General features: G+C 41.1%; 1 protein-coding gene across 9 annotated transcripts in view; it reads left to right on the top strand.

Annotated features, from left to right (window-relative positions):
- The window catches only part of tsnare1 (T-SNARE Domain Containing 1), a 403,887-nt gene that overhangs the window by 275,878 nt on the left and 108,114 nt on the right, over nt 1–19,895 (top strand). For all 9 annotated transcript variants that reach the window (XM_079694017.1, XM_079694012.1, XM_079694013.1 and 6 more), the window contains one exon: nt 15,704–15,859. In XM_079694017.1, coding sequence (XP_079550143.1) covers nt 15,704–15,859 — 156 coding nt within the window. The remainder of the gene's footprint in view (nt 1–15,703; nt 15,860–19,895) is intronic.

The following is a 19,895-nucleotide window of genomic DNA, read 5'->3' as shown; positions in this document are numbered from 1 at the left end:
CGGACAGAGGAATGCCGCGAGGTCTGTGGTTTAATAACCGAAAAGTTATAACCATCAGGCCCCCGCAGCGAACCCTGCTGCCTACTAATCAACAGATTGGAGGCAGCTGGCGTAGTTACTGGGCTCTGTAACTTATTAACCGATAGATTAAAATGTGCAGGCTTTTGTAACGAACCCTGCTGGCTATTAACCGATAGGTCATAGGCAGCTGGTTCACCCAGAATGGGGGATATGTGAAACCCATTTGAAACTGACGACAAAAGGTTGGAAATTAAGCTTCTTTTATTTCCTTCACACTCCCCCCCAAACCGTCAGGGCCGGCTCTGCTTCCTCGGCGGCTCTCGTGGAGCAGACGACGAACGGGAGTACTTTTCTTTTTTCTTTTCTGGTGGGGGGGCGGAGGCTCGGGACGGTGCCCCTGCCGCCGCCGACGGGCGAGTCTGCCGCCTCGGCTGTCTCTCTGCCTGCCGCTGTGGCCGGGTTGGCCGCTGCTGCTGCTGCTGCCGCTGGTGCCGCTGCGGCTTCGCCGCAGGCTGGAGCCAGCCAACGTGCTGCCGCTTTCATGGCCTCTACCATGGCCAAAAACTGGGGTCCGAACAGCCCTTCCGAGCTGATCGGAGCATCCAGCAAGACATTCCTGGCCGGCTCTGTAACAGCCGCCTGTTGCAGCCAGAGGTGGCGCTGGATCTGCGTCATCCACGCTTCGATCCTCGCCTGGGAGACAGCCACGGACGCGCACAGCGTGAGCGCCGTGCTGGCCGCCTTGCCGATCTCCTCCGCCTCCTCTGGAGCCACGGTGGTGGACCGCTCCACCAGCGTAACCACCGAGTTTGCCAGCAACGCGATGTTGTTCGCCGCCGCAGACGCCTGAACCGCACACTGGTGCGCCCGGTCAGCCTGGCGGGCGACATACTGATCCTTGGGGGAGGCCAACACAGGGCGCCGTCCGGCGACCAAGTTGGGCTGCTTAACCCCAAAGAACGCTGTCAAGTTCTGCTCCAGAGCGGGGGTGGTTGCGAAACCCTCGTCAGTGAATCCCTCCACCTTAGTGAAGGGAACAAAGGTGGCCACCGGAGCCCTCAGGGTCCTCGGGTTCGCCGCAGCCCCTCCTGGTACCTCCTAATGGCTGGGAAGCGCGGCCAGATCGGGTCACTCCTGCCCGTCTGAACGCGGGAAAAAACTCCGGCCATGTCATCCAGAGCTACCTTTTCAAGTCCTAGGGGAACGAGGAGACCCTTGCAGGCTGCCGCCTTGCCGATGATCTCCGGCAGCTCCAGCATGATGCCCCCCAACGCCGGCAGTGCCGTGGCAACGGAGAAGGGGACCGCGTGCTCGGCCGCCATACCCGTACCTCGCTCCGACCCCGTCTCCCCCGTCCGGGGGAGAGGGGGGAGGGGAGAGCCGCATGGCGAGCCATGGAGGGAAACGGGGTAGGAGTCGTCCGACTCCTGCCCAACACTCGGCTCCAGAAACAGGCTGTCGTCCCTGTGCTCCTGGACTGGCCAGTCGTCCTCCTCAGCCGCGGCAGCTAGAGCGTCCGCTCTTCGCTGCCTGTCGGCTGATGGGAGACGGGCACAATGCGAACACGCGACCTGCTGGTTGAGAGCCGCGTACGCGTGCTCTGGCCCCAGACAGGATTCGCATATCGCGTGTAGATCATAGCTCATGATGTACCCCGTTTTACATGAGGGACAATCACGGACACAATTGTTGCTCATGACTCTAATTCCTTTCCTGTGCTTCAGTACTCTGACGGTTGCTGAAGAAAAGAGGGAGCAGATTGCCGGGCCACCTTCCTATTTATACCGGAAGGAGGCCCGAGGGTGGGGCCCACCTTGCGGGTGGGCGTGGACTACAAGTGTTTCAGTGCTGCGCGGGGGCGCAGGGGGATTACCCAATAGCGATAGCCTTAGAGGGCGAAGCCATATACGAAATAGAACGCTGCATTTCTATGAGGTAAATATTACCCGCTGGCGGAAATAGGTATAAATAGCAATGTTTTGGGCGATTTTTTCAATCTGACTTCATATTGACCATTTTTAACAACACAGGGTGTTACATAACACACTTTCAGGAAAAGTCACGGACTGGGAGACGTTAATATTTTATTGAGAAAAAGTTACATACAATAAAAAAACAGCTGCGGGTAAAATGTACCCGTTGGCGGTTCTAGTGTTAAACACGCTATAATGGGACAAAATGGGACGCTATCCAAACACAATCAGAAGAATATCGTCTATCTGACGCACGAATGTCGCTTTTTCTCGTCGTAATCCACATGCAATGTCTTGTTGAAAACAGAAAAAAGTAACCACTGAAAGCTTCAAACTCCTCAGGCCTTTTCCTCGAAAAAGGACTTTTTTAAAAACAGCCTCACACTGTCGTTTAAACACTCACTTCAATATCCTCAGTGGTGGTTCCACTGGGGCTGTGTCCTTGCCTTAAACAATCCCGACTGTTTAATGGCCTAAAACCATTCACGTCAACTTAAAACGTAACAAGAGACACTCATTGAAGTAGTTGGCCTCATCACACAAATGACTTCTTTTTTTTTAAACAGCCTCACACTGTTGTTAACACAAACACTCACTCCAATAACCTCAGCTTCCAACTGTGGCTGTGTCTTTGCCTCAAGCAGTCCCAACTGCTTAATGGCCTAAAACCATTCACGTTAACTTAAAACGTAACAAAAGACACCTATAGAATGATTGGCCTCTAGCCGATATATAATAACAGACAAACGAATAGCATGCAGGGTTAAATGTAAAAAAAAAGAAAGTGAACTCACCCTGCCTGTGACAAAGCAACGCCACGTGTTATAGGATACCAATGTTTATCAATTTAGGCTTGTTTTAACATTAATTTAGGCAGTCTTTCTCAGGAGTCCAATTTACCAGACAGACACACACTCCTATTGTTCACTGTGTAATCTATTGAAGATTTTGAATAAACAGGTACTTCTTCACCTTTCTGTACGAGCCCGAGTGTATGTCTGCCAGCATTGTTCAAGCTCCTTTGAAAACTGCAACTGCTCTCCCGGTGGAACGAGATCACGTCGGGGTCATTCCAATTGTTAACTATGTTCGTTATTCTCGCGTCCAGGAGAGAAGCTTTAAAAATGAGACTAATGGAGTCTCTGGCTTAAGGTTCAAATGGGTACTTTAATTAAAATGGCGCGGTAGTGTTACAAGCAGAATATTGTTCAGGTGAGGAGAGAAAAGCTGCAGCTCCCTCTCGCAATGGCGGCCGTGAAGAAGAGACCACACAAGTCTTCGTACTTCCCCCTTGCTGGCTGTTCGCTCCTCCTCTCTGGGAGCTGTAGTGACGTAGGGGACTCCCCCCTCGTTCTTCTGAGTCCGATATTGCGTTATACGGAGGATTCCGACATTTTACATTCATTGCTTACTTCCACATGCCCTTTCTCCTCCTTATCACTTTCATAACTTTATATGTAATACATGTTAACGGCGTCAATAGCCACTTTAATGATACTAATGGACGGAGGATTTTCAGACGAAGGATTTTCAGAATAAAAGCTTGGTATTGGGAACTTCCAGTTTTTTCCAGAATAAAATAGCATTTAAATGACGGTATGTTCTAACTAAATTATGCCATCAAAACATTGATTTTAATTTCTAACAGCACCGACAGAAATGTTGAGATTTATGTTGTTTTTTGGTTGTATTGTCTTCCACTTCCTGTTTTGTTTTGTCACTTACCGTTTATCTGTCATTCCAGACTCATCAACACCAGCCCCGGCCCTGATTATGTTCACCTGTCACCCCTTCTGTGTCTCCTGTGCTCATCAGCATCAGCCCCGCCCCTGATTGTTCCCACCTGTGTCTGATTGTCTTGTGTTTAAATTCCCCTGGCTTTGTCAGTTCGTTTTTGTCTATTGCCACGGTCAGATCCTTGCTCTTGTCTTTTGCCACAGTCAGGTCTATACTCTTTTGAAAGTTTTGATCCTCACTGCGTGAGCGTTTTCATTTTGTTCTCCATTTTTATAGAGACCATTTTTTGTTGATCATTTTTTTGCTTTTCTTGAAAAAAATTAAGTATCTTACAAATACTTTACCTCTGTCTCCCGGGTCGTGCAATTGGGTCCTACCTCCTAAGTGTCTGAGTTTATAACACAAACTGGAAGAACTGCCGCCGAAACTGAATACGTGACGTGGATCATAAATATATCAACAATTAAACAACATCTTCAATTACTCTTCACACAATACGTCTCCATACGCAGTATCAATAGGAATGCGGCTGACTTTTATATTTGATCCAATTTGTAGATAGGTTATATTTACACCATAACGGTGCACAGCTGATAGAAAAGGAATGATTTTCTTTGAATTAAAGAATGTAAATACTGAGTTGAGAGAATAGTCAGGGGTTTTGGGTGATGGGAGACACATCTATGGAATCAGAATTGCAATAATTTACTGTTAAATGACGGATATACCTCAGATATTAATGTGTAGAACTACAATATGTGAAATAATATAGCAATATCCTGTAAAATTATATGAAAAAATGAATGAAACTACACATCTTCAGATGTTATACATACATAAGTACGGTGGCCCTGAAGTGCAAGACACCACAGCATTTCAGAAAACACTACAGCATTTCAGAAAACGCCACTGCATTTCAGAAATTATTATTATGATTATGTTCTGATTATGCGAGGTCCCGCGGGGGAGAGGTCTGAGGATTTAAACATCATACCCAGGGGGCAAAACCCAATTATTTGGGAAATCCGACATGGAATGTTGTAAAAGGTTGTCCTCCAGAAATGATATATAGGACCTTCAAGGATCACAACCTGGGTGGACAACCCGGTCAATTAGCTACTGGAAAGCTACAGTGAGGGTCCAAACAATGCAACCCCAATATGAAAAAAAGTCATGAATTCTGTCTGGATCAGATGCCATCATTCACTTTCTGATTGAATATCTCTGTGACAGTTCATGGTAAAGACAAACTGAGCCAACCTATTGAAAGAGCAGAAGATAAGCTTTCAGGTGATGCCTTGGTTAAGCATGTTCTCAATAAAGCCACTCGATGAAACTGTGCCTTTTTTGTCTCTCCAAAGCGAAATCCATTTCAAGCAATGCACTTGTGGTCCTCTGGATTGTTTGCTGTGGGTAATAATTATAATAATAATAATACATTTGATTTATATAGCGCTTTTCCTGGTGCTCAAAGCGCTTAAAAAGCAAGTAAAGAAGAAAAATAACAACAAAAGTAAAAAGTGCTAAGCTAGGTGGAATAACAACCCAGTCTCATGGCATTTCGTGTTCACCAACACGATTTTGAATCTATTGATTCGTGTTCACCAACACGATTTTCTCCTTTTTTTCGTGTTGCACAGTACGATTTTAAAAGCAATGTATTTCTACTGGTAATGTGTTTCGTGCCTGCAGCACGTCTTTTTCTCCGGTCGGTTCGTGGAAGACCGGAAGCTGTGTGGTTCATAAAAACATGTTTTTACTCATATCAAGCCACAATTATTGCTTTTATTTTAAATCGTATAATTTCGGACTTTTGTTGCCGTCTGTGAGGAATATAAATGGGGCTCAGAGCCTCAGAATACTGAAATCTGTATTTTTAAATCTTTTTTTCCTTCTAATTTGTTATTCATTTCAAAATAACACACTGTTATTTACTCACCAATAACACATAATTATCCTTGCTTTTATTTATTGGTTTGATTCCATAATCTCTGGCTTTTTTGGTGTCCGTCAGGAACTGAATTTCAAAATAAAAATAACCGGAAACAGACGTAGGCCTCTAGGAGTTTAGGATGGCCGAAGACACTACACTACCCATAATCCCCAGCTATCGTTTAGGACTACAGTCCCTGTGATTAATCTTCAAGCGCTGGGATTGGATGTTGGAGTGGCGGTGCGCCAACGTTACGCCGAGCGTCAAACAGCTGTTTGAAATGGAACAAAACCACGCCAGACTATCCAAAACTGGAATCGAACGCCCCCCCCAGAACTACACATGCTGGCTATTGTGTTTCGCAAAATGTTCCATGGGACGTCTCAACTGAACGTTTTCGTTTTTATCACAATTAGAAGTTGCCAGTATTAAACACATTGGTGTTATCAAATGTAAAACATATAATTAATAAATGGGTGAAAATCGCTTGTGTCCATAATGCGCAGCATTAATATATACCCACGTGACAGCTCATTGTTACTTTGTAATTCTACTCCACAATTCAGAGGTTAACCTGATTGCCAAGTGCCAACAATCAGGAGAGATATTTGATAGTTGGTGCTTGAGAAGACTAAACATTTATCTGCAATTGAAATGAATGGAAACGAGTAATAAAGTATATTCATTACTCGTTATTCTCTACTAATAGTTAATTAAAGACTGTATAATGGCTATTTTGCACATCCCTTTCAAGATTTCAAGATTTTAAAAGGTTATTGACATATCATATACACAACTACGGTGTATGCAATGAATGAAAATCTTGGGTCACAGGTTCCTCAACAGCACATTACAAGACATCTATCAATATGTGTTTGTACAACACTCCACCATTAAACTGTCATATTTTGCACATTTCTTATACTATCTACATACATAAGAGTATAATTCATATGTATAATATCAGTTAAAATAAGTGCTTCAACATAATTAACATTGCAGGAAAGCAATATATTAGACGTTAAGTACTTTGTCAGGCTTAATATTTATCTGTAGATACCCCCAAAGTGTTTTTCTCATTTAAAAGAGGACCTTAATCTAAAGTATTATTTAATGTTTAAATAAAGGTTCATTCGTTTTTCTGTTTTGCACATCCTCCTATTAATATCTTTGTACATCCTGCTCTAAACTGTTTTATTGTAGAGATCACTTACAGTATCTTCTTGATTTTTTATATTCTATATTTCTATCACAGACCTTCTACTTTCCCCCAATGAAAGTATGTACTCTTAATATTTTTTTAATCAAATATAACATAAAAACAATAATTCAATAACGTGCTTTAACCACTAGGCGGTGCACACAAGGTACACACAGCTATAATAACTTTGTATTAGTGTAGGACACTTCTGTATGTACAACATCTGAAGATGTGTAGTTTTATTCATGTTTTCACATACTTTTATAGCATATTGCTATACTATTTCAGACTCAGTATTTACATTCTTATATTCAAAGAAAATCAAAGTCCTTTTATATCAGCTGTGCACCGTTATGGTGTAAATATAACCTATCTACGAATTAGATCAAATATAAAAGTCAGCCGAATTAAGGTTGATACTGCAAGGAGACGTATTGTGTGAAGAGAAATTGAAGATGTTGTTTAATTGTTGATATATTTATGATCCACGTTAAGTATTCAGTTTCGGCGGCATTTCTTCCAGTTTTTCCAAAGGTCTTCTCATAAGGGCTCTATAAATAAAGAACTACGGCAGATCTGTAATATGTAATGCAGCCGAACCGTGTATTAACATACCGTTATGTGATGACTTTCAAAGAGAAAAGCAAGAACACTCGGAATTAAGTATTATTTTATTCTTTTAAAATGTTTTCCGGATTTCATATCATATAAACACCAAATCCCAGCATGCATTGCGGCTAAAACATCCAATCAGCAAGCTTAAACCATAGCAGAGGATCTTGGGTAATCGCTCGAAATGCCTATGTCTGTTTCCGGTTATTTTTATTTTGAAATTCAGTTCCTGAAGGATGCCAACAAAGCCCGAGATTATGGAATCAAACCAATAAATAAAAGCAAGGATAATTGTGTGTTATTGGTGAGTAAATAACAGTGTGTTATTTTGAAAAGAATAACAAATTAGAAGGAAAAAAAGATTTAAAAATACAGATTTCAGTGTTCTGAGGCTCTGAGCCCCATTTATTTTCCTCACAGACGGAAACAAAAGTCCAAAATTATACGATTTAAAATAAAAGCAATAATTATGGCTTGATATTGGTTAAGAACCTGTTTTTATGAACCACACTGCTTCCGGTCTTCCACGACCCGACCGGAGAAAAAGACGTGCTGCAGGCACGAAACACATTACCAGTAGAAATACATTACTTTTAAAATCGTGCTGTGCAACACGAAAAAAAGGGGGAAATCGTGTTGGTGAACACGAATCAATAGATTAAAAATCGTGTTGGTGAACACGAAATGCCATGAGACTGGGTTGGGAATAAGGGTGAGGGGTTAGTGGATTAGGAGTTGAAGGCAAGAGTAAAAAAAGGTGAGTTTTGAGGGATTGTTTGAATGATTTGAGAGGGTTGGCAGATTGGAGTAAATGTACTTAAAAGATTATTTCTATATAACATATTGAAGGGTTTACATTAATATACAGAAAGTTTTCTGCCGATGCTAATTTGAATTGATTCAATGTTTACAGATTTTCCAGCAAGTGAGAGGATTTTAAGCTAGCTAGCTAACTAGCTAGCTAGCACTGTTACTGTAAACTACAATTCTTTAATAATTTGTAAATCAGTTTTACAGTGTTAACATTTAACAACCTATTAATGATGCATTCCCACTTAATGGGAAGAAACTCAGCTAACAGACGATAATAACTATTTTTACCTAAACGGAACACAATTCCAACACCAAGCATCTAAATCGACTAAAACGATAATTGTATAACTTTATGCTATCTGCACAAATGACATGTCATATGAAAGCTGAGATTCCACATATTCCATTGGTATAAGTCTCATCACTGTACGACTTCATGTCTTCCCTTTGAGGTTTCAAAAGTTGTGTTCAAGGGCATAAAAACACTGCTAAAGGTTAATCCAATGTCTCTGTGTCACTTTGAAATGAGGTGTATCATTGCTTTGATAACAAGATTATTCATATACCCCTTTTTGTTTTGAAAAATACTCATTCATTCTGGGCATGTCATTTTCGAGTCTGAGGCCCGACAAATAGGCCCTGTGTTTAAGAGGTTAAGTAGCAAGAGGAAAGGCTATAGTGAGTACATTAAGACAGACTGTAATGCATATGCTTAAAATATTCTAATTTCTACAAACTTTCTATTGTAATCAGTCAATTGTATCTACTACTTTATTATTACAGTGGTATTGGCCTGTCAAAATAGTAATCTAAGCCTGTAGCAAGATGACAAGCCAGCTGAAGAAACGTGTGACATACATTGCTATGGCACTGAAGCATTAACCATGTAAGAAGAGCTGTGAAGACAAAGATTCTTCGAACAGACTGTGTGAATTGCAAGAGGCAAACTCATGAGAAGCATTCAACTGAGATATCCTTCAAATCTGCTAATGACATGGTTCCTGACTCACTCTTCAACTTCACAGCCATGCTGCTTAATGACAAGATACTGGAACTCAATAATGATGGAAGAGTCATTGTCATTGTTGATCAGCCAACAGCAGAGAAAGCCATCACTATGTCACATCACGTCCTCCGGCATGTTTCTGGTGTATCAACACCTTTGGGCATGACCACTACCTACCACTTATTAAACCAGACACGTAGTAAATCACTCATTATGATGAATAACAGATTGGGGCTTGGGATCAGTTATGAACGTATGCAGCGTCAGCTGACATCACAAAGTGAGAAGGTCATGCAGCAGGTTGAAACTGATCGTGTTTACGTCCCAGAGATCATGATGAAAAACAGCGAGATCCCCCATGTTTTTGCCATGGAGATTCTGGACTGGAAGATGAAGACACTGGAGGGTGGGAGTTTTAATGCCACCACTGCAATCATAATTGAAAACCAAAAGATTGTGCGGGTCCAGGAGGGTGCCAGACTCCCCACTTCTACCTCTGATAAAAAGAAGACTCTCTCAGATGTTACTGACCTACCTGCTCCCATGTGACATGTCTCCGCTAAAGACAGGCAGAGGTCCTGGTCACTTGAGCATATTGAGAAGCTTGAGAGTCTGGATACTTCCTCAGATGGTACAGCTGAAGACCTGTTACTTATGTTTGCCGAGCAAGAATGGTTACAACTTCAGAGTTGCTGGATGCTCCTCCAGATGCAGAAGCAGGACCGCCTGGCTTTTCTGCCTTCTGTGCAGACCTCCACCCACACAGACCGGCCAGTATCATTGGCTATCTTCCTCTCATCCCAGCATCTCGAACGGATCCTGCTGTCCTGAAAGAAGAAATTAAATGGCTGGTCAAGACATTGCATGAACTGGGAGACAAGTATACCATTATCATTGGAGATCAGGCTACATATGAACTCGCAGTTGCCATCAGAGACAAGCAAAGAGATGAGTTCTGCAATGTAGTCCTGCTGCTGGGGGGATTTTACCAAGCTCATAACTACATGAAGGCTGTTTGCAAGATCATCAGGGATGCAGGTGCAGAGGATATTCTTGTTGCAGCTGGTCTGTTTCAGGAAGGGACAGCCAAGAAGATGTTTGGTGAGAAGGCTGACTACTACCAAACCATGCATGCTCTCAGGATCCTCAGTGAGGCCATGTGGCGCTTGTACTGGCAAGCATTTGAGGCATGTGCAGCAGACAGAGAAACACAACACTGGCAGTCACAAGTAGAACATGTTGTGAAGATGTTGTTTGAGAAAGACACCACTGCTACTGAGAAGTTAGAGATCATCCAGATGTCAAGTCCACAGATATCAATCCTACAAGAACAGATGTTACTTTTCCAGGAATCTCTGAATGCGCACTCAACTGCAGTTTCCTGGTCAATCTTTCTGGAGATGTCAGACATTCTCCACAGGTTCATCTACTACCAGCGGGAAGGTAACTGGGCAGGACATTTTTGTGAATCAGCACGAATGCTACCTTACCTCATTGCAGCAGGACACTACAAATATGGGCAGCAGCCTTTGTCTCTGTATTTGGCTGAGATGAAGAAACTGCCAGAGACAGCCACAGAGGCACATGAAGCACTGATGGCAGGTGCATTTGTTGAAAGGAGAGCAGATGGAAACCACAATGGTTTCACTCCTGACATGCTTCTGGAGCAGATATATAATGCAGATGCCAAGGAGGCAAGTGGTCTGGATGGTATTGCACTCAATCGTGCTGCCAGGATGAAATGGGTCTACACAAAACCACTCACTGCAGCTATCTCTGCAGAGCTCAAGTCCATGCTGCACCTCCATTCCTCCGGCTCCCACCATGAATCTGGTTGGAGTCGTGTCAATAGGGTTGCAGAGATGGTAGTCAAGGTCATGGCAGCAGTAGAGACCAACCCATTCACGACAGCCAGACCATCCCTGATAAATATATCAACTGGTGAGTGTGCAGATCCCACATTCAAGGGCAACCTGACGAGTTTGAAAGCAGTTGGTTTGAAGGCATTGTCAGAGTCACTGTCAACTGACCAGAAGAAGACAAGTGTTGTAAAGCTAAACACCTTCCATACGCAAAACAGGATGAAACCAAAGAAGTCTGGCGGGAAAACCTCTGCACCTGGCAAGAGCAATGAAGTCACTGCCCTTCTGCACATGACCCAGATCATTGCCAGTGGTGGAGAACTCAACATTGTTGACTTCATAGGCAACCACGAGTGCAGTGACCTTCCCCCATCACTCTTCCAGGAAGATGGCAGTATGAGAACAGGGATCAAGGCAAGCCTTGTGGTGATCTTGAAAGAGAAGACCAAAGTAAGCAGCATCCCTGATCTGCCCCAAGACTGCCTCAAGACAGCAGTAGTCGTAGATGCCATGTCCACCATACGACACTGGTCTTTCCACACAGGTGAAGGATTTGGAAGTGATCGCTGAGCGATACAGGCACCTGCTGCTGATTGATGTGCCTCTTGGCACTGACATCTTACACTTCTGTTGTGACAAATACAGTACAACCAGCCTCAAGTCAGCTGAGCAGGAACAGAGATATGCCAGATCCAAACCAGCGAAAGTGTATGAAGTCAGTGAGCACTACGCAGCTCCGGATCCAAAGAAGTTTGTTGCAGTGTCTGCTAACAAAGCAAACCTGCTGAGCTTTCTTTGTGAGAAGTGGTGTGAGGACGAACAACTTGAACCTGGTCTTGGCCCCACTCATCTCTACCTGGTTGGTGGATTCAAAGAAGAGACGAAGAGTGTGGTGCTCACAGCAGGGTCTGTTATGGATGTTCCTGCTCTTGAATCAACACAGCAGGAGGCTGACACTAGGATCTTCCTCCACACTCTCTACAGTGTCAAGAATGAGGAAGTTGACAGAGTTGTCATACATGCCAATGACACCGACATCATTACCACATGCCTGTACTATGGTGCTACGCACCTCAGCGATCTAACAGAGCTGTGGGTGAGAACAGGCCGGAATGCATACCTGCCTAAACATAAAATGGTTCTGGTGCTGGGACCCTCACAGTGTTGTACCATGACCTTCATCCACAGTCTGAGTGGTAGAGATACCGCTAGTTATCCATATTTCACTGGCAAGAAGGCATGGTTCAAGAGCAGCATGAGTCTGGACATACCTGCACTTGAAGAGTTTGGTGAGAACCCTGCCGATGCCATAACAGATGACCTCCTCAATCAGGCACGAGACCTCACCATCACTGTGTATACATCCAAAGCTGATCACTTTGAGGGTTTTGATCTGGGCAAACTGAGAGCATACAAGTTCCTGAACAACAAATCAACGCTCCTAAAGCTTCTACCCCCAACAGAGAATGCATTTCTGCTACACCTGAAAAGAGCAGCTCTGGCAACCATCATTGACAAGAACGCACACATCGCCAAGCCAGAAATCCCCCCATGCACAGAATTTGGATGGTCTCTGGACAATGGATATGTAGTTCCGGTGCCATATGTGTCAATGAACAAGACAATCTCATGTGGATGTCTCGAGGGCTGTCAGAAGAACTGTTCCTGTGCAAATAATGCAGTTCCATGTTACATAGGGTGCCGTTGCCAAGGACTGGCAACCAAATGCAGAAGGATACACACTGCCACACTTGAGAGCAGTGACAGAAGATGTGACTCTGAAAATGAATAAAAAGCTAAACGCTTTCTGGGACACTACCATGAATACCACCATGTGTACATTGAAAACATTTGTACTGTATATTCAGTGTAGGTTACTTTTTCCCCCTTTCTTCTTAAAACATTCACATTTTTCTAGTTCTGGGCCATGTGAATGATTATTTTGTGTTGAACTTCTGATTATTGTGTCATATCTGTTGATTTGTAGTTAATAACTAAGAAAAGAGTATCTGAAAGTGAAATAAATGTTTTGCCACCAGGAATTTTGTTTGTTTTTGTGAGAAATATCCTATTTTGATCATGAAATAAAGACATTGATTTTCACAAATAATATAAGGGCATTGATTTGACATTAAGTTGAACTTAATGTCAACTTCCAGATAAGTTTAACTCAGTTTGCCTTGTCCTATAACTTAGAAAACCTTCAATTAAAGGGTTTTGCAAAGAAAGTGGCGGCCATTTTGAATTTTGCTGCCTATAGCTTTCCAGTATGTAAACTGAAAAATATGTAAACATTGAATCAATTCAACTTAGCATCGGCAGCAAACCTTGTGTATATTAATGTAAACCCTTCAATATGTTATATAGAAATAATCTTTTAAGTATATTTACCCATTTTTAACACAGCAAACAATCCAGAGGACCACAAGTGCATTGCTTGAAATGGATTTCGCTTTGGAGAGACAAAAAAGGCACAGTTTCATCTAGTGGCCTTATTGAGAACATTCTTAACCAAGGCATCACCTGAAAGCTTATTTTCTGCTCTTTCAATAGGTTGGCTCAGTTTGTCTTTACCATGAACTGTCACAGAGATATTCAATCAGAAAAAGAATGATGGCATCTGATTGAACCAGAATCTTTGACTTTTTTCATATATGGGTTGCATTGTTTGGACCCTCACTGTAGCTTTCCAGTAGCTAGTTGACCGGGTTGTCCACCCAGGTTGTGATCCTTGAAGGTCCTAGATATCATTTCTGGTGGACAACCTTTTACAACAGTCCATGTCTGTAAAATGACTTTGCCCCCTGGGTATCAAACTAAATTATTATTATTTTAATATGTATTATGTAACACCCGCGGGTACCCGACCCGATGCATGACTCTGACGGGAGCATATGCCGCAAATTGTTGTTTCTTACAAGACCACTAGAGGTGCTAAACTTTAAAACGTGACTATAGGTCGTAATAAGCTGCTGAACAATCGACCTATTTGGTCGTTTTTTGTAGGAGGACAGGCTGAAATCTGACTACCTTCAAAGCATAGCAGCAAGTTCACTGCCTACTGAGTGCATTGTAGGAGAAGAAATTGTGAAAACTATTGTACATGTAGTCTGAGCAGTGGCAGTAGGAGTCTATTTCCTGTTGTACTTTTTCACTTCAAGGATTGCAAATGGTGAGAGGCGTCCTGACTTTCAGATGTCATACATATGCATTTAGGGAAACATTTGTCAGATCAATGCAAATGTTATTGACTGCTTTCCGACCACGTCTTTGGATTCACTTCAACAGAGTGGAACGGGAACAAACAGCAGAGAACTTGAGGAACTGTGTGAACTTTCCAGCACAATGTGAACTTGAGCAGAAGGATTTTCTTGAGAGTCTGTGCCATCTGTGTGATGTTTTAATATATTCAAGATCACTTGCGTAGGGTATGCATGTGGAGGAGGGAGCACGATGTTGCAGAGTTTGTTGTGGAGCGGTGAGTCAGATTATGGCCGGTAGACACAGCCCTGTGACTCTGCCCCGATTGGTCCACGTGTTCTGACCCGCTCTGACCCCTCCGCCATGACTTAGCTGTGTAGTCAGCCAAAGCGAGGGGGAACACATTAGCAATGCAAAACAATTCAACCAGGCCTTCCTCTGACTATTGTTTGCACATGTAATGAGTTTTATGGACTAACATCCTCAGTATCAGCTGTCCCTACATTCTCTGCTGTTAGATAACTCTGTTAGCTCTTCAAATATCACTAATTGGCAAATTCAACTTTATTGAGTTGTCAGTTCTTTGATTCCAAAAGTGAACCTGGTTTGGTTTGATCTTCCCATTGTGTTACTACGTAACATTAAGGCTGTTTTTCTGCTGTATCAATGTACATTTCCCCTCTGTGGTACTAATAAAGGTATTCTGATTCTGATTCTGAACAAATGCTAATATGATGGAAAACATAGACTATTTATGTCACTGCTGTGGTGGCTACAGCTATGCCCTACTTTAACAAGAAATGGTAAAGAAAAGCAACATTAATAACCTTCATAGAAGAATAATAGCCAGTTTCATGTTAGAGAAATTAAGTATTTAAAAAAAAACAAGCACTTCCTGAGGCTTTACTCTTCACAAATGTTAGATTGTGAGTACTGGAAGTCACATGTATGGGGTTTGTGAGCACTTAATATTGTACCTGATCATGTTAGGTTCTTAATAATAAATTTAGTGAAATTAAAAGTCAAATATTTCCCTCAAAACTCAAGTGCTGACGTATAGAGAAGAAACATTTAAATTAGTAAATGTATAATGAGTATTTAGATAAACATTAAAGAAAAATAACACTGACTGCAATTGACTACTCATCTAACTTTTTCAATTTACAATAGCCTCTGGATTACGTACATCCGTTGCGACTAGAGGTCTGAAAAGTATTCCTGGTTCCTTTCTGTGAATTCGAATGGGGCCACAGTGTGCTGGTGGTACCACTCTCTGTCATACTGTATCTGCTACCATAGTAACATGACTATATATTATAATGTAATTTGTTTGTGCTCTTACAGAGTCCTCAGACCCAGTCCACTGAGCAGATCGAGGAGGTTTCTCTGTTTGGAGAAGCAGTGGGTTCAGATGGAGGGGCTCAAGCTTTCTTGTCTGAGATCAGTGAGGAGGACGTGGAGGTGCTTCACCAAAGAGAGGAGGCCCTGCTGCAGATCGAAGTAAGGACACTGTCATCCTGCAGTCTTCTTACATCATGTTAGTGTAACTGACTTCCTGTGATTATAAGCCTGTATTATTTGAGGGCCCCATTTACTAAGCTGTCTCAGATAAGAAATTAAAACCTGTGTTTGCCTGTGCACAGCCTTTAGTTGTATACACAAAAAAATAAGAATCCATGGACATTTAAATGTACAACATATTCTCCAAAGAAGAAGCAAAAAAAGGAAAACATACCAAGTATTTATTTTCTTCAAAATTAGCCTCTCAGGAGCAGTAGAAACTCCGACAGGCTCCGTCTACTTCTCCCACCTCCAAAAGCTTATTAGTATTTTGTCACAGTACCCCCATGCTGCTGCAGGATATTGAATGCTACCCAATTACTAAGGTGCTTATATAGACGTGTTTGTTCTCTTACCTGGGCGAAGTGTGTATGGAATCATAATGTTTCCCGACTTCATTTTGAAACCAGCATGAATGAATAGACCATTCTGTTATCTACAGTAAAAAATAAAACATTTAAAGTAATTTATTGGATACAGATTTCTGATGATTTCTGATTTATGCAGTATGAAAAGGAGGGATTAGGTCAGAGCCTAGATGCCAACATGCACTTCCCCATGCAGAGAGAAGCAGGGCTCATCACCTCTTGCTGCGAGGCATCAGTTCTTACCCACTGCCAAACCAACCCTGTCTCCTAAAAATTACGTTCCCACAGAACTAAACTGCATCCTCAATTACGTTTAGGAAGAAACGTATTTTCTCCCACGTTACGTTCGTTATGAACGTCTCTCAAATACGTTTATTTTCTACATCTTATAGAAACATATTTTCTCCCACGTTACGTTCGTTATGAACGTATCTTAAATACGTTTATTTTCTACATATCTTTGCCATTTATTGTCTTGCTTATAATAATGATAATAGTCATTTATAAGTATCATTTTAGAGCACACATTTTAAATTGAGAATCGGGCTCGACATATGGTTGAATTAATATCAGTAGGCGAGGCTGTAATTTCGCCAGCTGTTACTCTCATGAGCGAGGCAGAAAATAATAGTTTTAACATGCCAAAAAGCTGCCGTGTCATTTATTGCACCTCAAACAAATCCGGAGTTACGTGTTTCTGTACTTCCTCTAAGAACAAAGGACAGTAACAGAAGATCTCTGTGGCTTCAGGCTTGATCGCCGTTCAAATGACAGCGTTGGTTTCCCCAAAAGTGGGCGGGGCTGTAAAGTGACGTAGATTTTTCGCTCATCTATTATTCAAAACCATTCTATTTATTCTAACGTAAATTACATGCCAGTGTTTTATCTTTTTATTGATTTGTTTTTATTTTAAATCGTATAATTTCGGACTTTTTTTCCCGTCTGTGTGGAAAATAAATGGGGCTTAGAGCCTCAAAATACTGAAATCTGTATTTTTGAAAATCTTTTTTTCCTTCTAATTTGTTATTCTTTTCTAAATAACACACTGTTATTTACTCAACAATAACACACAATTATCCTTGTTTTTATTTTTTCGTTTAATTCTATAATCTTGGGCTTTTTAGCATGCCTTTTAGCCATAAATGGTGCACAGCTGATATAAAAGAACTTGTAGTTTTTAAAGATATTACTGATTGTCTTTGAATATAAGAATGTAAATACTGAGTTGAGAGAATAGTCAGGGGATTTGGGTGATGGGAGACATATCTATGGAATCACAATTTCACCATTAAATGACGGATATGCCTTTCTGTCTGTGATGTTTTATAAATCAGATATTATTGTGTAGAAGTAAAACATGAGAAATAGTATAGCAATATCCTTTAAAATTATGTGAAAACATGAATAAAACTACACATTTTTAGATGTTATACATACATAAGTGTCCTACAAAAATAATACAAAGTTATTAGTATGCTGTGTGAACATTGTGTGCAACGCCTAGTGGTTAAAGCACGTTATTGAATTATTTTTGTTGAATAATGTTGTTTTTGTTGAATAATGTTATTTGATGAAAAAAATATTAAGAGTACATACGTTCATAGGGGGAGAGTAGAAGGTCAATGATAGAAATATAGAATATAAAAAATCAAGAAGATACTGTAAGTGATCTCTACAATAAAACAGTTTAGTGCTGGATGTACAACAATATTAATAGGAGGATGTCCAAAAGAGACACACGAATTAACCTTTATTAACACATTAAAGAATACTTTAGGTAAAGGTCTTCTTTCAAATAAGAAAAAAGCTTTTGGCTAATATATTGCTTTCCTGCAATGTTATGAAGCACTTATTTTAACTGATACTGTATTATACACATTAATGATACTCTAATGTATGTAGATAGTATAAGAAATGTGCAGAATTTGACAGTTTAATGGTGGAGGTATACACACATATTGATAGATGTCTTGTAATGCACTGTTGAGGAACCTGTGACCCACGTTTTTTATTCATTGCATAACTAGACTGTAGTTGTGTATATGATAATGTCAATAAACCTTAGAACATCTTGAAATCTTGAAAGGGATGTGCAAAATAGCAATTATATACAGTTTTTAATTAACTATTAGAAGAGAATAACGAGTAATTAATATACTTTAGAGAGATATGCAGATAAATGTTTAGTCTTCTCAAGCAACAACTATCAAATATCTCTCCTGATTGTTGGCACTTGACAATCACCTATCCCTGAATTTTACTCAGGTGTAACTAAAGTCTGCTTTAAGGGTTGTTTATATTTCACATCATTAATCAGAATCTGCAAAGTAACTAAAATAAATGTAGTTTAGTAAAAATACCAGGTTAACCTCTGAATTGTAGTGGAGTAGAATTACAAAGTAACAATGAGCTGTCATGTGGGTATATATTAATGCTGCCCATTATAGATACAAGTGATGTTCACCCTTTTAGTAATTACATGTTTTAAATTTGTACACACCAATGTGTTTCCTATCGCCTAAACCTCCAGGGCTGTACACAATTTAATACTGTCAACTTCTAATTTTGGGAAAAACGAAAACATCTTTAAAACTACAATTCCTAGTAGAGACGTGCCATAGAGAACATGTTGCGAAACACAATAGCCAGCATGTGTAGTTCTGGGGGGGGCGTTCGAGTCCAGTTTTGAATAGTCTGCCGTGGTTTCGTTCCATTTCAAAGAGCTTGGCGCTCGGCGTAACCTTGGCGCACTGCCTCTCCAACATCCAATCCCAGAGCTTGAAGATTAATCACGGGGTTTGTCAACGGGACTGTAGTCCCAAACGATAGCTGGGGATTATGGGTAGTGTAGTGTCTTCGGCCATCCTAAACTGATTTTTTTTTCGGATATCATATCGCATTAACAACACCACATTTGGCGTCACAGAGATCTTCTGTTACTGTCCTTTGTTCTTAGAGGAAGTACAGAAACACGTAACTCTGGATTTGTTTTAATGTTTGAGGTGCAATAAATGACAGCAGCTTTTTGGCATGTTAAAACTATTATTTTCTGCCTCGCTCATGAGAGTAACAGCTGGCGAAATTACAGCCTCGCCTACTGATTTCAAATGTGTGCTCTAAAATGATATTTATAAATTACTATTATCATTATTATAAGCAAGACACTAAATGGCAAAGATATGTAGAAAATAAACGTATTTAAGATACGTTCATATCGAACGTAACGTGGGAGAAAATGTTTCTAGAAGATATGTAGAAAATAAACGTATTTGAGATACGTTCATAACGAACGTAACGTGGGAGAAAATAAGTTTCTAGCTAAACGTAATTGAGAATGCAGTTTAGTTCTGTGGGAACGTAATTTTTAGGAGACAGGGTTGGCCAAACATAGATATTCCAGTTCTAAAACAACCACCTGAGTTGCAGACTGAAAGGTTTTTTTGCCCCATGGGGACAGCAAAAAGCAGTTGCAAATACACCTAAGACATATCATCATCATCTCTTAAGTTAATATATAGAAAACCATTAGCAAATATTTGCATATTTACACTTCAAGTACTTTTGGTTAAATTGATTTATTAATCAGTTTGAGTTGAGTTTGTGTCCAC

This window comes from Notothenia rossii (assembly GCF_949606895.1).
Source record: "Notothenia rossii genome assembly, chromosome: 7".
In the NCBI taxonomy this organism is placed as follows: domain Eukaryota; kingdom Metazoa; phylum Chordata; class Actinopteri; order Perciformes; family Nototheniidae; genus Notothenia; species Notothenia rossii.
This window is presented reverse-complemented; position numbering and strand designations above follow the sequence as displayed.